The 21,503-nt window shown below is 39.6% G+C and overlaps 1 protein-coding gene across 1 annotated transcript; it reads right to left on the bottom strand.

Annotated features, from left to right (window-relative positions):
• Positions 1 to 1,583: 1,583 nt before the first annotated feature.
• On the bottom strand, positions 1,584 to 15,820 carry LOC110153981 (organic cation/carnitine transporter 2-like). Its single transcript, XM_020917914.2, has 11 exons — positions 15,614 to 15,820; positions 13,471 to 13,650; positions 9,500 to 9,603; positions 9,278 to 9,432; positions 9,043 to 9,214; positions 6,953 to 7,079; positions 4,653 to 4,756; positions 4,290 to 4,504; positions 3,990 to 4,172; positions 2,609 to 2,744; positions 1,584 to 1,733 (listed from the first exon to the last, which is right to left on the bottom strand). The coding sequence occupies exons 1-11, from the start codon at positions 15,818 to 15,820 to the stop codon at positions 1,664 to 1,666; spliced, it is 1,653 nt and encodes a 550-aa protein (XP_020773573.1). The 3' UTR covers positions 1,584 to 1,663.
• Positions 15,821 to 21,503: the final 5,683 nt, after the last annotated feature.

The raw sequence follows: 21,503 nt of genomic DNA, 5'->3' as shown, positions 1-21,503 counted from the left end.
TGCGCTTCCAACTTTCTGCATTTTTTAAGAAAGGCACACAACAAACTTACTACTTTCATACAATGACCTGATCATATCAACATTTTTGGCAGTTTGCTAACAGGAATAAAAGTAACAGATGTTTCTGAGAGTGCTTTTTCTATGTTTGCACATATTTTATTTTGAAATAAAGATTTAATAACAAAGCTGCAATTAAAGAAACTCATTTGTGGAAAATAAATCTGGTGTAATTGGTTTGTTTAACCTTATTATAATCAGAGTTGGGGAGTAACAGATTACATGTACGGGAGTTACATAATCAGAGTACAAATTATGAGTAACTGTATTCAGTTACAGTTACTGTTTCAGTGAGTGGTAATTGGATTACAGTTACTTTGTTGAAATAAATGGATTACGTGGCGGTATTTTTCTGTTTTCACATTTTGGGCTAACCAGGACTAAACCAGGACTAAACTAAACCAGGACTAAATCCAGGACCAAAACCAGGGCTAAACCAAGTCTAAACCAGGAATAAACCACATCTAAAAGAAGGACTAAAACCAGGAATAAATTAGGAATAAACTAGGACTAAACCAGGACTAAACCAGGTCTAAACCATTACTAAACCAGGACTAAACCAGGTCTAAAAGCAGGACTAGAGAGGACTAAACTAGGAGTAAAACCTGGTCTAAACAATATGACACCTAACAGTAGGGTGGACATAATTTAAGGCAGCAGTGACCTCATATAGAAAACATTTCTCTATCAATAATATTAATATGCTTAAGGAAAAACTGACTTTTTATTTCTTTTAACATCATGTTAAGATCCTCGTCTTTGCTTCTCTACAGCAAACAGTTGTCTGTTCATGGAGACTTGGGCTCAACAGACAACGTGAAGAGAACAAACATGAATTTTCAGGATGTACTCACTACATTCATGTAGTTTTAAAAAGCATGACAATATCAAGTAATCCAAAGTATTCAGATTACGTTACTCAGTAATTTAATGGATTATGTTACAAACTACATTTTGGGGTATGTAATGTGTAATCTGTAGGGGAATACATTTTAAAAGTAATCTTCCCAACACTGATTATAATATGTTATAAACACGTATTTTTACTTATTTTATTTTTTTCCAATAAGTGATTTTTACACTGTATTGTCAGTACTTAGTTTACTTGGAGGGATTGCCTGAATTGCACTCCTCCCACTAACGTAAAGGAGATACTGTTGGGTCTCCAGGGTCAGAACTTTTTTGCAAACCAGCAGGTGATGTAGGCCGGGACCTCCACCGCAGCTGACATGAAACACAGAGAGAGGGGCCCACGCTGAGTTTGGATGTGAGCACTGACAGACCATAATAACCCATCGCCACACTAAACTCACTCACTTTGAACTAAAGAAATAAGGCCCCTTCACAGGGAAAATGTCATGTTCACACAGGGTCCCGAGTGGTGCATAGTCCAAATAACAAAGGTGTGAAGCTTATAACAAGACACTTGGAGAAACAATTCTTTAGTTTTATTAAATTGTTAAAACAATACAAGTATGCATTTTATTTTATTTTATATTTAAATACACACACACTTGGCTGTGAAGGAGATTTATAACACTGGACTGGGAAAAAATGTCCCTTAACATAATCGTATGATACAGACCACAGTTACTGCTGATACTTATCACAGTTTAGTTTCCAAAACATCTACAGGATTTGATAAAGTCTTCTGACTGGCACAAGAACAGCTCAACCTGTAGGAAATTAAAGAGAAAGAGAAAAAAAAAAAAAACTGTCACAGATTGTCAGGTGAATGGAGTGTATTGTCAAGAGGCACAATGGCAGTATATGCTTTGAGGGTCCAGTAGACGATCTGCGGGTGGTTGGTGATCAGCTGGATTGTAACAGGAACAACTTAAACTGTAGTGAGTCTAGTGAACATGCATAATAATAATAATAATAATAATAATAATAATAATTCTATAATCATAATTGTATGAATTAAAAGGTGGTTCACTACCAAAGACCACAACACAACAATTGTATATATATGTATAAATATGTGCAGATGTGGCTGTGTGGAGACTGAGGGAGATGGGGGCTCTGGGTGGTCAGTCCAGTCAATTCAGGCCCCCCTCTGTAGATGGAGCTACAGGCTGGAAGATGAACAAGAGACATGGGCCAGATGGTGTTGTCGGGAGAGGCTTGTATAAATAGGGCTTCTGGGTGATTTGAGGTGTCGTCCTGCTCGTGAATCTCAGTTAATCATATTGACTCCATTTGACAGTATGAGAGACGTCACTGACCCACAGAAAGGTGTTTTTACTGCACAAAAACAACTTGAAAAAACATTCTGATTCAGATCAGACCAGCAATTTGACCATAGAGATAGTTTAATGGATTAATGAAGAAGACGCCAAGAAAACACACATGTAAAAAGTTACGTGCTTCAATATATATTTCCTGGATGGAAATTTATCTGTAATAAACTTGTACAAAAGAGAGAAACAAAGGGAGAGAGCTGATCGGCTGCTCTCCTCTTTCTGAAAAACCTGGCCAAAAATGTCATAATACTTTGTGATATACCAAATAAATAGTATAAAAGATGGGAGAACACTCTACAGCTCACCTTTTAAACTTGTGCATATCATCAATTGTCTCTGGGAGAGGATGTCCAAACGTCTCTGGAAGGAACAATACAGAGATCGCCGAAGTCACTGACACTGACCCCAGAAATAAATAAGGGAGGTATTTAAAATGGACACCTGAAAGACACACATAATTATTGTTTGAAGGATTTGTACCAAACAGTTTTTCAGAGAGCAGTGGCTCGTCTACCAACCAAAAAGTCAGCGGTTTAAACCACACTTAGACCTGCGTTGTGTCTTTGGGCCAGACACTTCATCCACCTTGCCTCCAGAGCTGAGAATGTTTTCAAGGGCAGCTGTGGGATGAATGGACTTTAGTCCATGACTGTAGTGCCCATGTTTTCAGCACGTTCATCATGTGTACTCATTAACATGCACTGTCCTGACCAAATGAACCACATTATTAGTTTTTGCATGAAAAAGCCCACTGCGAGCAAGTGTTATTTGCCCATTTGTCTATCTGCATTATTTGTCCATCAGTTTATGGTGTAAAAGTATGTGGGCATGAAATTCCAATGCATTTTGTTATTCAGGTGTATAAAGAAATAATCAACTTAGTAAACCTTTTCATGGAGCTCCATGGTAACAGATGTATTGCGGAGTCTTCACCCACGTCTAACTCTGATGAACATCTTCCAGCTTCATACAGCACACAGGCGAGGTGGGTGAAGTGTCCAACAACACAACAGTATGCACTGGTTCAACCTTCCACTTATAAGATAAAGGTCTATCACCTTGGTCTTTTACAGCTACTTTATGTTTATTTTAATGCAGCTTTAATCAAGATTAACAATAATGAACAATATATGAAGGGTTTTGGCTCCTAAATAGTTCTTTATTTGAACATTTTGGCTTAAATATGTTCACCCAGTGTTTTGCTGTTTTCCTTTTAGGATGTTTCAATGCGCCCAGGATAAAATTATAAAAAAAATAATAATAATAAAAAAAATCCAAATAATAAGAAAATTATTCAGTAGTGCTTGAATAATTTGCACATGTCTACATTCAAATGAGATGTTAGGATTGTAAAGTGATTTCCCCCTTTGAAACTGAACTTATTTTCTCAAATCAAATTTCTCAAATCCTGTGACTGACTGTGCCGTCTGCAGCTCAGGTCTGCTCACCGTCCTGGTTAAGTCTGGTTCAGTTGTGGTGCAGTCCTGGTTAAGTCCAGCTCACTGATGGCTAAACATGTGAGAATCACTTTGTTACTGATTGATAGATCAGACCTGTGCACATATTTAGTGTCATTCTCTGTTTGGAGATATGTAGAGGGTCATTGTGTCCAGGCTCTTTTTTTATTATTACTTAATTATGTGATAATAATGTCTGTTTGCATATTGTCAAGTATGTTTGACTCACTCAGTTCAAAGATAAAAGGTGCAATGCTGGTCCCGACTCTGGAGATGGTGGAACAGGTTCCCGTTGCTGTGTTCCTGATGAACGTTGGGTACATTTCTGCAGTACATGGATAAGCCATAGCTGCAGTTATGGTAAAGCAAAATTTGCCGAACATCTCAAGAGCAAATGACACTGCTGATAGAGCTAGGGAGAAAAGGGAGTAATCATTTGTCCAGCCTTTTGATCAATTGGCTAGATTTGACGACCTGAAACCAACCACCCAACAGCCATTTTTTACACAGGATTGTCGGTAGTACTTACATGGAGGGACTGCCTGAATAGTCAAAAGAGCCACTCCTCCCAGTATCATAAAGGAGATAACAGTGGGTCTCCGGGGCCAGAACTTTATGGCAAACCAGCAGGCGATGTAGGCCGGGACCTCCACCGCAGCTGAGATGAAACAAGCAAGAAATGGGTCCGTGCTGAGTTTGGACGTGTTTAATGACAGACCATAATAACCCATCGCCACAGTAAACCTGGACAAAGAAACTATTTAAATTCGCTTGACAGTAAAGAAATATGGCCCCTTTATATTGAAATTGGCATGTTCGCATAGGACCCCCAGAGATGTTCACAGGCTGGAAGGACAATTTCGGCTCCTATTCGAGATTTAGACTTACTCACCAGATCAGAGCCAGGATTAGTGATGGACCTCTCATTTCCTGATTTAAGTAAAGATCAATTACTGTAAACCGTTTGTGACTCTTGTTGGCTGTATTTTCTTCAGCCTGAAAAAAAAAAACAAAAGACATTGCTACAGGCTGTTTCGCAAATGTCCAAACTCTATTTTGATACAACCACAATGATCGTTTCAAACAGGTTCCACGCTTTTTATTTATTTACTTATTTAACCAGGAGGTCCCACTGAGATTCAGAAACTCTTTTTCAAGACAGACCTGGCCAAAGTAGCAGCAACATAATCAACACAAAACTGTAAAATCACAAAATATCACATTATAAAACCATTTGCATCTCTCAAGAAAAAATGGTGTTAGACATTTGATGCACAGCAGATTTTGCCAAAAGTTCTAATTTTTTACATCTGACGCCTGTGAACGCTTGACACGACGTATGAATACTTAAAAAGCAATGACAGAAATGTTGGACGAGCCTAGACACAGATCCCCCATATACTCTGCATGTCCTGATGCCACGGTCTGAACGCACCATAGACCTTCCAACTACAACACCTTTACTCTCTGTCAACAGTAACTCCTGGTTCTCCTCCAAATTTCTCAAGCTAAACAGCACCAAAACTTTCTTCAAATTTAGAAGATTCTACAGTTTGATCATTGTCCTTCTGTCCTTCTTAGCCCTAAGGTCAGCTTCAAAGTGTCTTTGTCAATGGATTGTCTGAACAACTCAAGGAACTTGCTCTCAAAGATATGATAATGTGATCATCTTGACTCCCTTATTTTCAGTCATCATAATCGAGAGTCGTCTTTGTGAGAAGGGAGAAACCCACCCAACATGTGTTTCCTTTGTCTTCTACTCACACCTCAGGTCAGTCTCCTCAAGTGGAACCCATGCTACAGTCTGCCACTACGCCAGACCGCTCCAAAGTTTCTAAAGAATACCATACCCTGGCAGAGGTTTGTTTTTTTTTTTTTATCAAAGAGGTTTTGTTTCTCCCACCACACAGACCATACAACATTACCGACCTCCTTGAAGTTACAGCAAAAGTTACACCCGTGTATCTTTTTTTCACATCACCTGTCTCCAGTCAAATGCAATTACTCCATTGGGGACAAGGATCTTTAAGTTGTGAAATTGGCATTAAAAGAATGGAGGTATTATTGAGAAGGCACTGAACCTCTTTGTGTTGTTTGTTGTTTGTTTGACCACAAATATGTGTCAGATGTTCAGTCAGCTAAACTGCTCAACTTCAGGTTGGCTCGCAAGGCGTTTAACGTCACTCTCACTTACAGTCCAGCTTTGAGAAATGATAAACCTAATGCTTTGTCCCGCCAAGTTTGGTCCTTATACTCACCTGACTCCTTTGAGACTATCCTCCCGCCATTTTGTATTGTGGCGTTGATAACTTGGGAGTATGAGAGCATAGTCAGAGAAGTCCAGAGAACAGACCCCAATCCAGGTAATAGACCTGCTCCCTGTCTCTTTGTTCATCAGTCTTTCCGTACTCAAAGTGCAGCCAACTACATACAGAGACACTAGAGGCTATGTTTTAGCCTGCACAATCTCTGCTAGGGGGAAAGCCACCAGCCATGGTCTCACATCGATCACTCGTGATTTTGTTTCGGGTCTGTCTTCTTCCAAATTTAACTCTATTAACTCACATTGCGGATGGTTCTTCCAAACCTGTACACTTTGTGGCTCTTCGTAAGCTTCTGTGGAGGAGCTCACAAGTCAGTAGGAGTCTCTTTCAAGCATTGGGTGCAAGCATTTCTTCTGGATTTCATCTCCTACAGCTCTCTTCTCTGCTGCTATCAGTATGTCTCTCTTTGAATCTTCTTCCTATGTTTCCTGAACAGGTGAGAGATATTGCAGTGCCTTTTGTCAAGAACCACCTGCACTGCTGTTGCCAGATTGCAGAATGTGTCTAGGAATGTCGCCTTTCTTCACACTGCTGAATGCAACCAACAGATTGCTGCTCAACACTGGGGCCCTACACCTGCCTGTTGGTCAGGTAAGAAAGTTTGGCTTTTCAGTAAAGACTGTTCCTTTAAAAGTTGACTCTAAGGAACCAGCTGCTTGTTGTATTGGTCCTTTTGAAACTGAAAAGATCCTCAATCCTACTGTTGTGAATCTCAAGGTTCCTGCCTCCATGAGAATACACTCCACATTCCACTCACCACCCAATGGTCTTCTGATCAACCCCCACCTCAGCCAAACTTCAATAAAAAACACTTCTTTTTTCCGTTGTCTGCGTCCAATTAATATTTTGTTACACTGAGTTAACTTACCATATATTTTTCAAATATGACTGATGGAGCATTGACTTTGTTCATGACAGCAGCTTTCTTCACGATGTCCTCTGCCTCCTCCACCCTGCCCTGAGAGAGCAGCCAGCGAGGAGACTCTGGTGTGATCCTGGATACACAAATAAAAAAGGTTAAATTTAAAAAAGTTAAAATAATGAGTTCTGTAACGTTTTGCCACCATTTATATTTGTTCAGTTTTAGACAATATCACAACATCCTGTATTATTCAGGTAGATGCAAATGAAAAATTCAATTTTGTCAACTGGACAAAAGTTTGAGAGTGAAGATGGTTCTGTTCTGGCCAGATTATTAGAGATCTATCTGAAGGGTAGATGTCATGACAGGCAAAGGGGTTATGATAGCTGGATGGATACTGCTTGGTCTATCAAACTTGACATTACATAGTCAAAAATGAACTTGAAATGAAAACTGAGATTTAGATTTTATTTTCCATTTATAGACACATGCTCTTAAATTTGATCCATCCCTCAGTGACACTGGAGAACCCTGCCAGGAGTTAAGTCAGATTTTTTTGTGAGGAGCAACTAAAATTGGTGCCTGTAGTTGGTTCAGCCAATAAATTAATTATGACTTAACTGTTGGTTTAAAAAGTAGAGTCGTTTTTGATTTAAACAAACTGGATTTCAGTGCAGAAAATGAAAGACTTGTCTGAGGCTCATTGTGCTCTCTAACAAAATATAAACATAATATAAACAAATTTGGTCGTCATTTCTAGTGTTTTAGACAGATCAACATTACAATAGTCAGTGTTTCATAGTTGTATTTCATTTGAACATGTGTACCTGGTATCTGGGGAAACAGATCGTGTTGATGAAGTTTGAAATTTACTCTACCTTTATAATATTGTTGTCAAGTCTGTTTATTTTTTACAATCATAAACGATAAACCTTTGTGCTTTCTTCATTACAATTATTAGTTTGTACGACCATAAATGAAAACAAAAAAATCCTTAAATTTTTCATTCTCATTACTGTTTATTTTGTAGGTCATAAATGATAAACTTTGTGCCTATGTTAACATTATTATTAGTTAGTATGACCATAAATGAAAATATATTTGTGCGTGTATGTGTATGTGTGTTATGCATATGTGTATAAACATTTATACTGAATATATGTACTGGATATCTTTGATGCGTGCATGTATGTATGTATGTATGTAGGTATATATGTATGTATTTATGTACCTTATTTTCTGCACTATTAGGCGCTCTGGATTATAAGGTGCACTGTCATTAAATGGTCTATTTTCAAACTTTTTTCACAAATAAACCGCACCGGACTTTAAAGGAAACACAACCGTTGGATGGGTCAGTTGGACTTTGTTTGTGGCGTTTCTGGGCTTTGTTCAGTTGTGGCGTGTAGGGAGGGTGCTGTCTGGGACCGCTGGATTGTCAGCGTGTTCGTAGTGACGCAGTTGTTCAGTCGTGTCTAGAAGTGGCACATTGCACTCGCTTTTTCGGTTCGTTCCTCCGTTCCGTTCCTCGTCGGCGTGGAGTGATGAGTGTGTCTGCGGGTGTTGTCGCTGTGCGGTCGCTGTCTGCTCCGTGTGTGTTTGCGTGTGCTGCGGGTGGTGCGACTTTGTAGTTTATTGAAGTCGTCCTGGGACACCCGAGTGGATTTGTGTATAGGGCGTTCTGGATTGTGGGCGCGCAGTCCGTTTTTTGGTGGGGTTGGAGGCTTTTGAGTGCACCTAATAGTGTGGAAAGTACTGTATGTATGTGTGTATATGTTTTTGTATATATGTGTGTATATTTATGTTATGCATAATGACAGGTAAGCACTCCAAAGATGTTAAGGTAAAAAAAAAAGAAAAAAAGTGTGACCCATGTGATTATGTAAAACAATCGGGGTTGAACACTATAAGTTTTTTAAACTTCATCCTACTCCTTTTGAGCACCAGGTCAGAAATATGTTTTTTTGGGTTTTTTTTATTTTTTATTTTGTTGTACCTGGCTCAAACAAATAAATAAAATGAAAAAGATGAAATGAAGTCAATGTCCCCACTATTAAACTATACTTAAAGGAACATTCTGCAAAATTCCATCCTACCACCAGAGGGGGATAAAGACAGCTCCGGGTAAAGAGACGACCAGGACCAGAAATCTCCACTGTCTGATGAAATATGCACAGAGCGGGAGCAGCATGTATCCTGTAGCGAAGCCCAGACACACGCCCACAGTGGTGTACGCCGTCTGCACGTTTCCAGAAAACACCTCCACCCCTGAAAAACAAAAACAAAACAGAAAGTATTACCTGTTTCTAAACTTGTGCTGATTGTACTCACCCAGAACAAACGCCGCCACATAGTTAGCGACCTGCCCCAGTCCACTGAAAAACATCAGGGCTGCATACATCTCCCATGAAGACGAAAACATTTGAAGAAAAGTGAACAACGCCTGCATTCCCAAAGTAATAAAAAATATAGGCTTCCTCCCAAATCTATTAAAATACAATAAATCAACAGTTAAATACAAATTGTTTACATCGTGTATTATTCACGCTGTACCTGTCGGAGAGCTGTCCAGAAATGAAGGATCCAATTAGAACTCCGATGAAATAAAGGGTTGACGTGAACGGCTGCTTCCACTGGTCGCCGCACACCAGGTCAAACTAGAGACAAGTATGTGGAGGAGGTTTAGAGAGACCAACACCAATCATTGACTTGCATTCTTTCTTGTGAAGTGTCTTGCCCAAGGACAGAATGAAATTATACTGTACTAGTCCACTGAAAAAAAAAAAAAAAATTATATCATCACTTTTGTCCCAACCCATATATTATATAGACTCATGACTCATTGTGGTTCTTGAATTTTGACGATTTGAATTTTTTGATTTTCTGTGTCTCAGAAAATTTGAATACTGTGAAAAAGCACTGGAAAGTCATGGCGTGACATCTTAATCAACTAGTTCAAAACATCTTTAAAAGTTTCCTGAGCCTGTATATCAGGGGTGTCAAACATACGGATCCGGCCCTCAAAGACCTTTATCTCGCCCTCAACTAAAATATTTTAATGATAATTTCTATTAAAATATTGGTAATTTTCTGTGGTGTTTATCATAGCAGCGTCTCTGTACGTGGCCCCTCCCACCAGAGCAGCACAAATGAAGACTTGTCTTTTTCCAAATGCTCTTAAAGGACGATCGTTTTGACTGTGGAAATGAGAAAAGTGGAGCCGAGTGCAGGATTTTCCAAGGAAAATGGATGTATTCCTATTTGCATACAAGTTCATGTTAAAACATTGTGTTGAAATTGGATTTTTCTTAAAGTTTCAGGTTGTTCATAATATTAATAATATTTTGTAAAATAAAGAGTTCATCAATTAAAAAAGGTTTCTGTAATAGATTTGTGTTTCTCTGCACAAATATTTGAAATTATTGCTATTTTTGGGTATATATGCAGTGTTGGGAAGGTTCCTTTTAAAATGTATTCCCCTACAGATTACAGATTACATACCCGTTACAATGTAGTAACGTAATCCATTAAATTACTTAAAGTAAGTAATGTAATCTGAATACTTTTGATTACTTGATTTACTGTAGAGAAGCAAAAACGAGGAAATCATAACATAAGATGTTTTGTCTGATAAAAGAAAATAAAAAGCCCAGATTTTACTGAACCATATAAAAAATATTATTGATAGAAGACGAGGAAACACGGTCCATGCAGCATGGTTTAGTCCTGTTAAATCCTGGTTTAGTCCTGTTTTAATCCGGTTTTAGTCCTGGTTTAGTCCTGGTTTTAGTCCTGATTTTAGTCCTGGTTTAGTCCTGGTTTTAATCCTGGTTTAGCCCAAAATGTGAAAACAGGAAAATACCACCATGTAATCCATTTATTTCAACAAAGTAACTGTAATCCAATTACCACTCACTGAAACAGTAACTGTAACTGAATACAGTTACTCATAATTTGTACTCTGATTACGTAATGTCAGTACATGTAATCTGTTACTCCCCAACACTGCAGGTAAGTATATCAAAGGAAGAGAGAGAAAGGTTTAAAATTTAAAAGAAACACATTTTAATTTAATTAAAATAACTACAACATTAAAACTAGGCAAAAAAAAAAAAAAAAAAAAAATATATATATATATATATATATATATATATATATATATATATATATATATATATATATATATATATATATATAGCAAAACAGCAGAGGTGCCGTGCCCTGTGCCACTCCTGACCACTGCTGACACCACGGCTGGAGACGATAGTGCAAAATCCCAGACTGGATCATTATGTAGATTACTGCTGCTACAGATGTGGGCCCAACAGCACGGACCGGCACACGGCACCTTTGTGAGCTGCCAGTCATGCAGCAGCTATAAGCAGACAGTGATTTAGGTTCATTTACACAATGTATTATTTTGAGGTAGGGCTTTGGTTACCTGTTTCATGGTTTAGGTACACAGCAGCACACAGTAAAGCTCAATAGACTCTATTCACTCTTACATCACAAACCAGGACGACGTTTAGAAAGATGCCATTACAACTTCCAGTGTAGTTTTTGACAATGGGCTCGTCTAACATGGATCTATTAAAACCAACAGAAATAAAACCCTCTGATGTAAATGTGATCAGAGGTAAAATGACGACTGCAGACATATTTGCTGTTTGGAGTCATCTGGAATTTGGCGCCTCGTCTCTTCTAATCACATGTACCCAGTGCACTCAGATTTGTGTCAGTGGGGAAATGATTAAAACTGAGGTGCGGTTGGAATTGTTGAGCCGAACAGAACGGAACACTACAATGACATGGAGATGAAAAAAAAAGGAGCCTGGGAAGTTGTAATTGCATCTTTCTAAACATCTTCCTGGTTTGTGACAGAAGCGTGAATAGAGCTTATAGAGCGAGGGACTGATTTGGTCCACCCACGGAACTAAGAAAAGGAACTCATAAGAATTTGGGCATGGATGAATGAATGAAGGAGTACTGGGCATTCATTACCTGTCACTGCAGACGAAGGCGCACGGTGAGCCGCACGTGGCTCAATGCACAATGATACAGCCAAGCAGAGGAACTATGAAAAACATGGACCATGTGACAATTTGGACATTTGTGTGAACGAACAGGAGCAGTAGGCATTCCTTACCTGTCGCCAAGGACTAGAGCACACGAGAATGTGCCGTGAAGCTCAGCTTGTTGCGAGAGTGAAGCGACGCTGGGCTCACAGTCAGACAGAGGCACTCAAAGGATCAATGATTTAGAAATTTGGATAGTTTCATGAATAAGGGCTATAGGTCATGGAGGAAGGAGCAGCTTACACAGGGACCCGGAAATGCATGTGGGCAAAAGAGAAGAGAACAGAGAAGGCAGTGCTAAACTAGTCTGCCAGCTCGGCCACAGAACTGCAGGTAAGAGTTCCTTCAGCTTAGATCCTCAAAGCCACTCTTGCCACACTACGATTTTTGTGAAAAATTCAAACTTTACCAATATTGCTTTGCCAAATTGCCAAACCAACTAGAACCAGTGAGGCGAACAGGATTCAACCAGAATTAGCCTAGGACTAAACCAGGACTAAAACAGTAAAAAGGAGAGAAAAATTGTTACATTTGACCGACGGGCCACAGAGTGAAACAAGTGCAATCAGAAACAGCAACCTGGTCCCCATGAGGCATCGGAGGGTCAGTTCATCACCACAGAAACAGTTCATGAGGAGCCCAGCCCATATTACATGATCTTTATATCCACAATGTAATGTGTGTATCTGTACAGGCCCATGAACATGTGTGTGATATTGTCTGTGTTTACTAGTGTGGAACCAAAATGTCATTTTTCATGGGTTGTGTATATGTTAGTTGTGTGACTGTAGATCAGTGTGTTGTGTATCACCAGAAAAACAAGAAATGGAAATTGGAACTTTCATTCCAGTTAGAATTTTAACGGCTACACTGAAAGAGAAAGGAACTGTTATAATTAGTGATTATCTCAAAAACTATTCATATTTGACAATACAAATGCATAGAATTATAAATAGATAATAATTTTTCTGAGATTTTGAGACACTCCTGTTGCTTGAGCTCGATCTTTTGTGAAGTTATGACTAAAAATGCATATTTGACCTTGGTTACCTTGACCTTCAAGTGACTTTGACCGGGTTCAACCTGCAACATCCAGTGTACAACAGTTATGTGTGTGCCAACTTGTGTGATGATTGGGTGAATATTTTAGGCCGCAGATGGTTCAGAAATTGTAGAAATTGTCGATCCTTTATAATGGCGTGACCTTTCAATTGACCCGTGTGACCTCAAATGACCTTGGATCGTCACCAAACTTTTTTGTAGCACGGGGGCTTGACCCACGTACCAAATTTGGTGACAATCTGTCCATAAATGGCAGAATTATTGCGGGTGGACAGACACACACACAAACACAGACCCACACAGACACACACAGACACACAGGGTGAATACAAAACCTGGTCAACCCTTCGAGGATCAGGTTATAAAACAGTGTGTGTTTAGTGGTACCTCAGTGACTAAAGTGGACTGGTAGATGTCTTTGCTGTAGCTCCAGCCGTCCACACAGGGCTCCTGCTGCAGCTGGGTGAGGTTCACGTCTCCAGGAGCAGAGCCCTGAGCCCACAGATCCATGACCACATCCAGCCTGTACCTGCTGCAGCGACTCCGCTCCTCCACACCATTCACCACCTCAGCACAACACCACAGAGTGTATATTACACATCTTTATACATCCTATGCACAACGCACAAACATGTAAACATGATAAGACTGTTGCTACAGACAGAAGGAAGCTCAACAGCCAATCTGCACCTATGGCCCTTATGACCAACACAAACAAGCCGAGGTGGAGAAGTGTTTGGAAAAAGGAAAAAGCTTTTGAGATGGGATCAAATCCCTAACCATTTGGTTGGATCAGGGTGTTGTTCCACATTGTAAAAATAGTAACTTACTTTGGTGTTTACTCAGTGTTTGAAAGGACTTTATTGTAAACAGGGATTTTTGGTCTGGATCAGCACCCTGAACAAGGCAATTACAAAAAAATTTAATAAAAATCAGTGCGAGTTGATATTACAGACTTATCTTAATAATGTAATATTTGGGGGGACAATGAAAGTATACAGGGTCCAGGGGAATCAGATCGCCTCCAGAGACCCACCTCCCATCGTACAAGGAAAACAGCACAACACATCTGCCTCACCCTGCTCACGGGCCGGTGATGTGCACAAATTGCTCACATGTAGAACTCTGCAGAGGCACAGATATGACGCTCTCTGCTTCCCTGATGACCTCATCATTTATTCAATGCAAGAAGCTTTCACAGCATCAAGAGATACTTTTTTTGGGATCACCTGATAATTTCTCTGGATTCTCTTTGAAACTCTCACTCCACAGCCCTTGTGAGGCTCTTGTGAGGCTCTGAGACGGGCTGTGGATGTGATAGATTTTTTTGATTGAGGGCATGCCACGAATATGTGTACAAATCAAATGTAAAGCTCAAAGACACTTTACAGAGCATTCTTCATTCACTCTGCACGGTGGCAGTAAGATACTGCTGAAGCCACAGTTGCCCTGGGGCAGAGTGACAGAAGTGAAGCTGTCAATCTGCACCATCGGTCCCTCCGACCACCATCACTCACACACACACACCACTTTAATACTGGGCAATGTGGGTGAAGTGCCTTGCCAAGGGACACAACAACAGTTTTTGCCACTAGCAAAAGTACTTACAAAAATGTTGAGTTCTGTTTAGCAAAGTCTGTGGTTGAGCGGATGATGTTGCCTTGTCATGATCTTCTGTGTGAAATTTCATGATTCTAGATGCCTTTTTGTTTTTTTGGCTGAAGTGCTATTTAATTTAATTTTGGAAAATAGAAATAGCCAAAATGTAGAGAAGTGCTAGCTTTAATGTTGAGTAAATGTTTGTGATTTTTTGGCAACCGGGTGAAAAAATGTGTGAGTCAGTCAGGACAAAAAAAAATAAATATATATATATATATATATATATATATATATATATATATATATATATATATATATATATATATATATATATATATATATGAAAGAAAGAATATAATATTGAAACAAACAATAACCAAAAATGCTATTTTATGTACTGTTTATCATACTATACATTTGACAGAGGACTGGGTCAGGACCACATGTGCGTGGGACCACATGTGCGTGGGACCACATGTGCGTGGGACCACATGTGCGTGGGACCACATGTGCGTGGGACCACATGTGCGTGGGACCACATGTGCGTGGGACCACATGTGCGTGGGACCACAGTGAAAGCAGAGTAGTAAAGCTATGTGTTTGCTGCTGTAATACTTCAGAGTCACTGAAGCATTACAGCAGCACTGTGCTGTGTTGTGTGTGTAGTGTTGCAACAGGTCTGACAGAGGCCGCCCCAAAAAGTGCCTCAGTCCAGCGGGAAAACTCCCCCTGCTCCAGACGGCCAGTCCAGCCCTGAGTGTGAACCTTGCTGGTTGAGAAGTAAGTTACAGACGATATGGACTATGCCCATCTGAATTGTACACACTTAGACTAAACCTCATGAATCTTTACTCCAACATCACATGATATAAATTTAGAACTTGAAAAGAAATGCACAAACTGCTGAAACAATTCCAAAGATGCAACTCACATTGATTGGGATGATAGCTTGGAGCCACTCTTCTGTCAGGTTTACTTCTGGAACAGAACAGTGGTGTTTTGGACTGTCCACAATAAATACAACAGATAAAATCCCAAGTCCGTTTGGAATGACACTTGTAGAAAGTATAAAGAACAAAATCTTCTGAAATCGTCCCCAGTTTCCTAAAAAAGCTGTAGCTTCATCATAATTACTCATGGTGTTGTGCTTCCGATCTGCTGGCGTATCTTTACACTTCTCAGATTAACAATCCTGAATAAACAACAAACATGCCCTATGCTCCACTTTATGACTTCATGCTCTAGTCATTTATTTATCTTTAGTTTGGTTGTAATGCTTTTCAGAGAATGAGGTCTGCCCACTCTTCCAAATGAGTTACAGCCAAAGTAACACAATGATTTCTGAAGCATATTTGGCTAAATTGCACAGTTGGTCACTGATGGAGAAGAGGAGAAGATGGATTCCCTTGGAATAGGAAATTATATGAAACACATGAAAACAGAAAAAGGACTCATGTAGTACTTCCATATGGTTCAGAAAAAAATTTGGTCAGAATGGTCCCAGCTGAGGAATATTCATTAATACTCAAGAGGATGGAAAGTTTGTGAAAAAGGTTGGAGGTGTTGAGTGTAGTGGTGGGCTGTCAGGGCCTGCAAGACCTTCTCTGCTGGCCTAAAAAAATATCTGAATCACAGACTGATGTTAAATATATTATTATTAAATCCTTTCAGAACTTTTCTGATGCTTGTGCTGCTTCCACACATGTTTTTTCATATTAAAGTATTTGACCAATCACATTTCAGCCACCATTTGTTGCCAGGCAGAGTTAAAGTCAAAGACGTTTGCCTGAGGCCTTCACAATCCGTTCTGCAGGCCATCGAACACAAAATAAATGTCCATGAAACTGTTGCTTCAACCAATCAGATTTTGAGTTGATGTCACCAGGGTCTTCCAGCAGCAAACGACATCACCGGATTCAGACCCACTGATTGGACAATCAGAGAGTGAACCAAAACAGCAAACTGCAAATGTAGCAGCTGCACCAATCCAAATCATTGGATTGGCGCAGCTGCATGGTGGCTGAGTGGCTCGCACTCATGTCTCACAGAAAGAAGCTTCTGGGTTCGATCCCCGGGTTGCCTGAGCCTTTCTGTGTGTTTGCGTGTTTCTCCTCGTGTCTGGATGGGTTTCCTCCGGGTGGTCTGGTTTCCCCCGCATCAACCTAAAACATGCTACACAGGTCTCCATGAACAGTTGATAGTCAAGGTCAGTTAAATACAATCAATTAATCATTGTGTGTCCTTAGGCAAGACACTTCACCCACATTGCCTAGTATGAAAGTGGTGTGAGTGATGGTGGTGGTTGGAGGGACCACAGGGCAGCTGTGGCTACAATAGTAGCTTACCATCACCAGTGTGCTGAATGAATAATGCTCTGTTACCTGTCTTTGGGGACAGAAAATGTCTGTGGAAGCGCTATATAAATAAAGACTTACTTACTTACTATTATTACTTTGTATTACTATTATTAATGACCAGTGGTGTAGTGGAGATTTTTTAAGTGCGGGTAGGCAATTCGTGACTGAACCAAGATTAAATCAGGACTAAACCAGGACTAATCTTGGACTTTAGAAAGGCGGCAGTTGCACATAGCCCCGTGAGGCCGGAGCTCTGCGCTGGTCCATTCACCTGCGGTCACCCGATAGTCTACGGGGGCGCAACTCTGGGCCCATCCCGACACTCATCCTCAAAACTACGGTCGCCCTCCCACCCCCCACCGCTCCTCACTTCGTCTCTGTACACAGAATCTCCTCGGCTCTTAATACTGTATTTCTGTATAATAAGATGGAGGAGTGGATTGTTTCAGACAGAGCACTGCTGAAGGTCTAGGTGTGAAATGCACATTCCGTCACTGGAAGAGGGATTTGAGTAACCAGAAGAGAACTTGTGATTAGTGCAAAACAAAGACAAAGCAATGACCGTTAAGGAATATAAAAATGTTGCTGTTTTGAAATGTTTTGTGAATTATGGCGGGGAGTGAGGACGTTGTGACGGGAGTGTGGTGTTTGTTTTGCTTGACTATCTGTCATAATGTCCCAACGCTGCTGTGGACTTCATCAAAATCTGAGATGAAAAACATAATCGTTGATGCTGCCAGAAAATTCTTAAATGTTATGAACACCAGAGTAGAGCTGCTTCATAATGAAAGGAGTAAAAGGGAAAGTACTTGAGTGGAATGCAGGAAGTTTATTAGGGGAATATAATCGATTTTTATTGCCACTGCCATAAAAAAGGAGTAGATGTTGTGTGGATGTAGCCTAACTTTTGCTTGGGTGAATTCTTAAAGCCTGTATTTGTGAATGTTGGGCTTGAAGAGTTCAGTGGAGCCTGTAGTGGTGAGGGCTGCTCCTCTGATCGCACTGTGAGCCCTAGTTTAGACACTTTTCCTGAGCGCTGTGGGCCTTACTGAAGCCTACTGCATCTTACACGTTCCCCTGTGGGACAATAAAGTTTCTTATCTGTTTAGGCTGTAGTAGCACTGATACTGACTTTTATGAGAAGATTATTTTAACAGATCCACACATGTGAGTCTGAACAAAGGTCAGCAGAGGGGACTGTCAAACAGTATTTTATATATAAATATGAAATGTTTTGTTCAGAGGGTGCACTGAAAAGGATATTATAGTGGATTTACAAGCCGTACAAGCACTAACTGACTGGAGCCTGTCCAGGTCACATGCCTCTGATACACAGTCAAACAGAATTACACTTTCATAATGTGGCAGGCAAGATAAAACAACAACGGTTTAATATTAAGATCTTAAAGATACTGTATAAGTTACATTTACACTGCTAAATTAGATTGGAGAAACACATTCTGTCTCATTTTAAATACAGTCTGGTATCACTATTAACTATTTCGGTAGTTATCAGTACAAGTACCAGTCACTACTTGTACCACTAAGTACCACTATAAGTGGTACTGTATGTAACAAGTAGTACCACTACTAATACCACTAACTATTAGTCCAAGTATCACTTCTTGTCCCACTAGAAGTACTGCTAGAAGTACCACAAAGTACCGCTATTAGTGATATTGTGTGTACCAGTAATTATCACTATAAATACCAGCCAAAGTACAAGTAAGTATCGTTATAAATACTAATCAAAGTACAAGTAAGTATCACTGTAACTACCGGCCAAAGTACCAGTAACTATCACTATAACTACCAGTACCAGTAAATTACCAGCCAAAGTACCAGTAAATATCATTATAAGTACTAGCCAAAGTACTGGTAAGTATCAGTCTAATTACCAGCCTAAGTACTGCTGTAAGTACCACAGTAACTACCACTGTACTTATCAGCCTAATAACTACGAACTACCACCAGAAGTACCTAGTAACTCCTGGATCCTATTTTAAAGTGCTACCTCATTGGATTTGTCAAATAACCATTTCTGTGTACTGCATGTACTACATGGTTGCTAGGTAACACACACACAGTGTGATGACATGATTTCAAACCAAGAAGTTAAATTGGTTAAATAGAAGTTTGTTGTATAGTGCAACTGAATTTGCAATGGGGTAATGTAGACTTCTGTCCACTGTGTGTTTTAATCCACTGTGTGCTCAAACTAATTGGTCCTGTTTTCATTTTTGTCTGAATCTAAATCTAATTCAAATCTACTTCTAAAAGTCCTCAAGCTCTATACTGACAAAAACGGTTGTTGCATTTTTATATAATCGTGCACTTCAAGAACTGACCACAAGATGGAGCCCTAGTACACGTGTGAGTGGAGCAGAGATCATTCAACTCTGTTTTCTGATTTATGCACTGACTCTTATTCACCATGTGATGGCGCCAACACCAAATATAAAACCCTTTTTGGCACAAACAATCACAAATATGAATCACAGCAATGTAAAATGTTGTAGAATTGACCCAAAGAAAACAGAAGACAAAACATACTTCAGAGTTATTAGGTGGAATATTCTACAACATAATATGTTTTTATTGCTCAGTTAGTAACATACACCAGGGTTTCCCAAAGTTTTTTGTTTTTTTTCTGGGGACCCATATTTTAAAAGTCACAAACCTTTGCAACCCAAGTCAATAGACATTATTAGTAAATCATAAAATAAAGGTGGATTTGAGCATTATTGAACATGAATGAGGACATTTTGATGTCTGAGTGATCGTGTCTCTGAACAATTAGTTTTACTCAAGTTTTAAACAATGAAAAACAGTCATTGAAGCAGCAATAAAAGGATCCATAAGTCGCCTGTTTGGACATTAAATGCAGAATATTTCTTTGTTTTTTCAACATTCAATTGAACCAGCAATACTGGAACAATATAGTCAATACAATTATTACAAAAAGATTAGAAATTATACTTATCTTAACATTTCAAAATTTCTATTGAGATAGTTGGGCCTGTCTGTGTTTTTGTAGCATGTTCCAGTCCGGGTGCAGGAGGAGACGCAGCAACAGATCAGACGCAGCATTCAGTTTATTTCTGTGCTTTGTCTTTCTTTTTGTGAGCTCAGAAAATCTCATATGTCAGAACTGTATACTGCAGACCTCCATGCAGACGGAGACAAGGACACACAAAAAAAAATTGAGAAACAATGACACTGTGACCGAGTTAACAATGTGGGGGCTCTAGGTGAACTTGAGTTTGGGCCTCTCACTATATTGCACCATTTCATTGTTTTGGATTTTTGTTTGTATATTTTTAATATTTATTGTCAGTTTTTCCCCAATGTTCTTGAGACACGCACATCTTTATTTGAATTAGGGTGGATTGGACACTTGTCGTATTAGTGAGGTCACCGACTAGATAAGATAGTTTTATTTTTTTGCTAGTACAATTACATTTTTGTTTACATTCATTACATATGATGTGAAAGGGGGGAATTCTTTGACAGTTAAAATACATTTGATAATTAGATACTATTTTGATGTTGTTGTTTTTTTTTTTTGTTTAAGAGTGAACTACTCTAATTTTTTTCACATTGAGAGAAAATCAAATTGCTCTGAGGACATTAGCGGCAATGAAGGCAATTGGTGTGAGGGGCCCCTCCAGGTTCGGGGGCCCTAGGTGGCTGCTTACTTTTGCCTAATGGTAGCGCCGCCTCTGCAATGACATACACCATACAAGGTCAAAAGCGGAGCTAACTAAATTATAAAACAAGAATTGAATCTAGATTAAGCCTGGACTACAGCAGGAAGCTGTAACTAAACTTTAGGTCTTACCGGTTCAAAATCAAAATGTGTCTAAATCTGATCTATGTCAAAAAGTCAAAATAATAAAGAGAATCATAGAAGTATACCAGCTTTCATTAAGGATAAAGCAACAGACACAACAGGAAACACGCGGCAGCCTATAGGCGAGTTTCATTGTTGACAAAAGCGCGCGTTGCATGCTGGGAATTATTTTGGTCAGCGGCAATAAACACTAATTCAACATGGCGGACGGAGCGAGAAAGCACGTGAAGGGTATTGATCCCGGTTATTTATCCACTCTAACGGCAGAGGACCCAAGACCATTTGACCAGAAATTGGTCATAAGCATCGATGGACGACAAATCACCCTTTTCAACCCCGACAAAAGGTGGACCAAACCAAATTTCTGGTCGGAATCGCCAACTACCTGGCCAAATATTCACTTGGGCGATATCCACAATGACTTGGTGGAAACTCCTGGGCCATTCACAGCAGAAAAGATGAAAACCTCCAAGAGTCTCGATGTGTTGTTGAACTTGTTGGAGTCCACGGTTTGTTAGGATCTTCTACGTTTGCTCTGCGGATGTTTAAAAGCCGTTTAATTCACCATTAGCGGTTCTTTTCACTCAGAATACGAAAAAGACATTTTCCTT

The sequence above is a fragment of the Boleophthalmus pectinirostris genome, unplaced genomic scaffold, assembly GCF_026225935.1.
Source record: "Boleophthalmus pectinirostris isolate CB_2022bp ecotype Guang Dong unplaced genomic scaffold, ASM2622593v1 HiC_scaffold_12, whole genome shotgun sequence".
Taxonomy (NCBI): Eukaryota; Metazoa; Chordata; class Actinopteri; order Gobiiformes; family Gobiidae; genus Boleophthalmus; species Boleophthalmus pectinirostris.
This window is presented reverse-complemented; position numbering and strand designations above follow the sequence as displayed.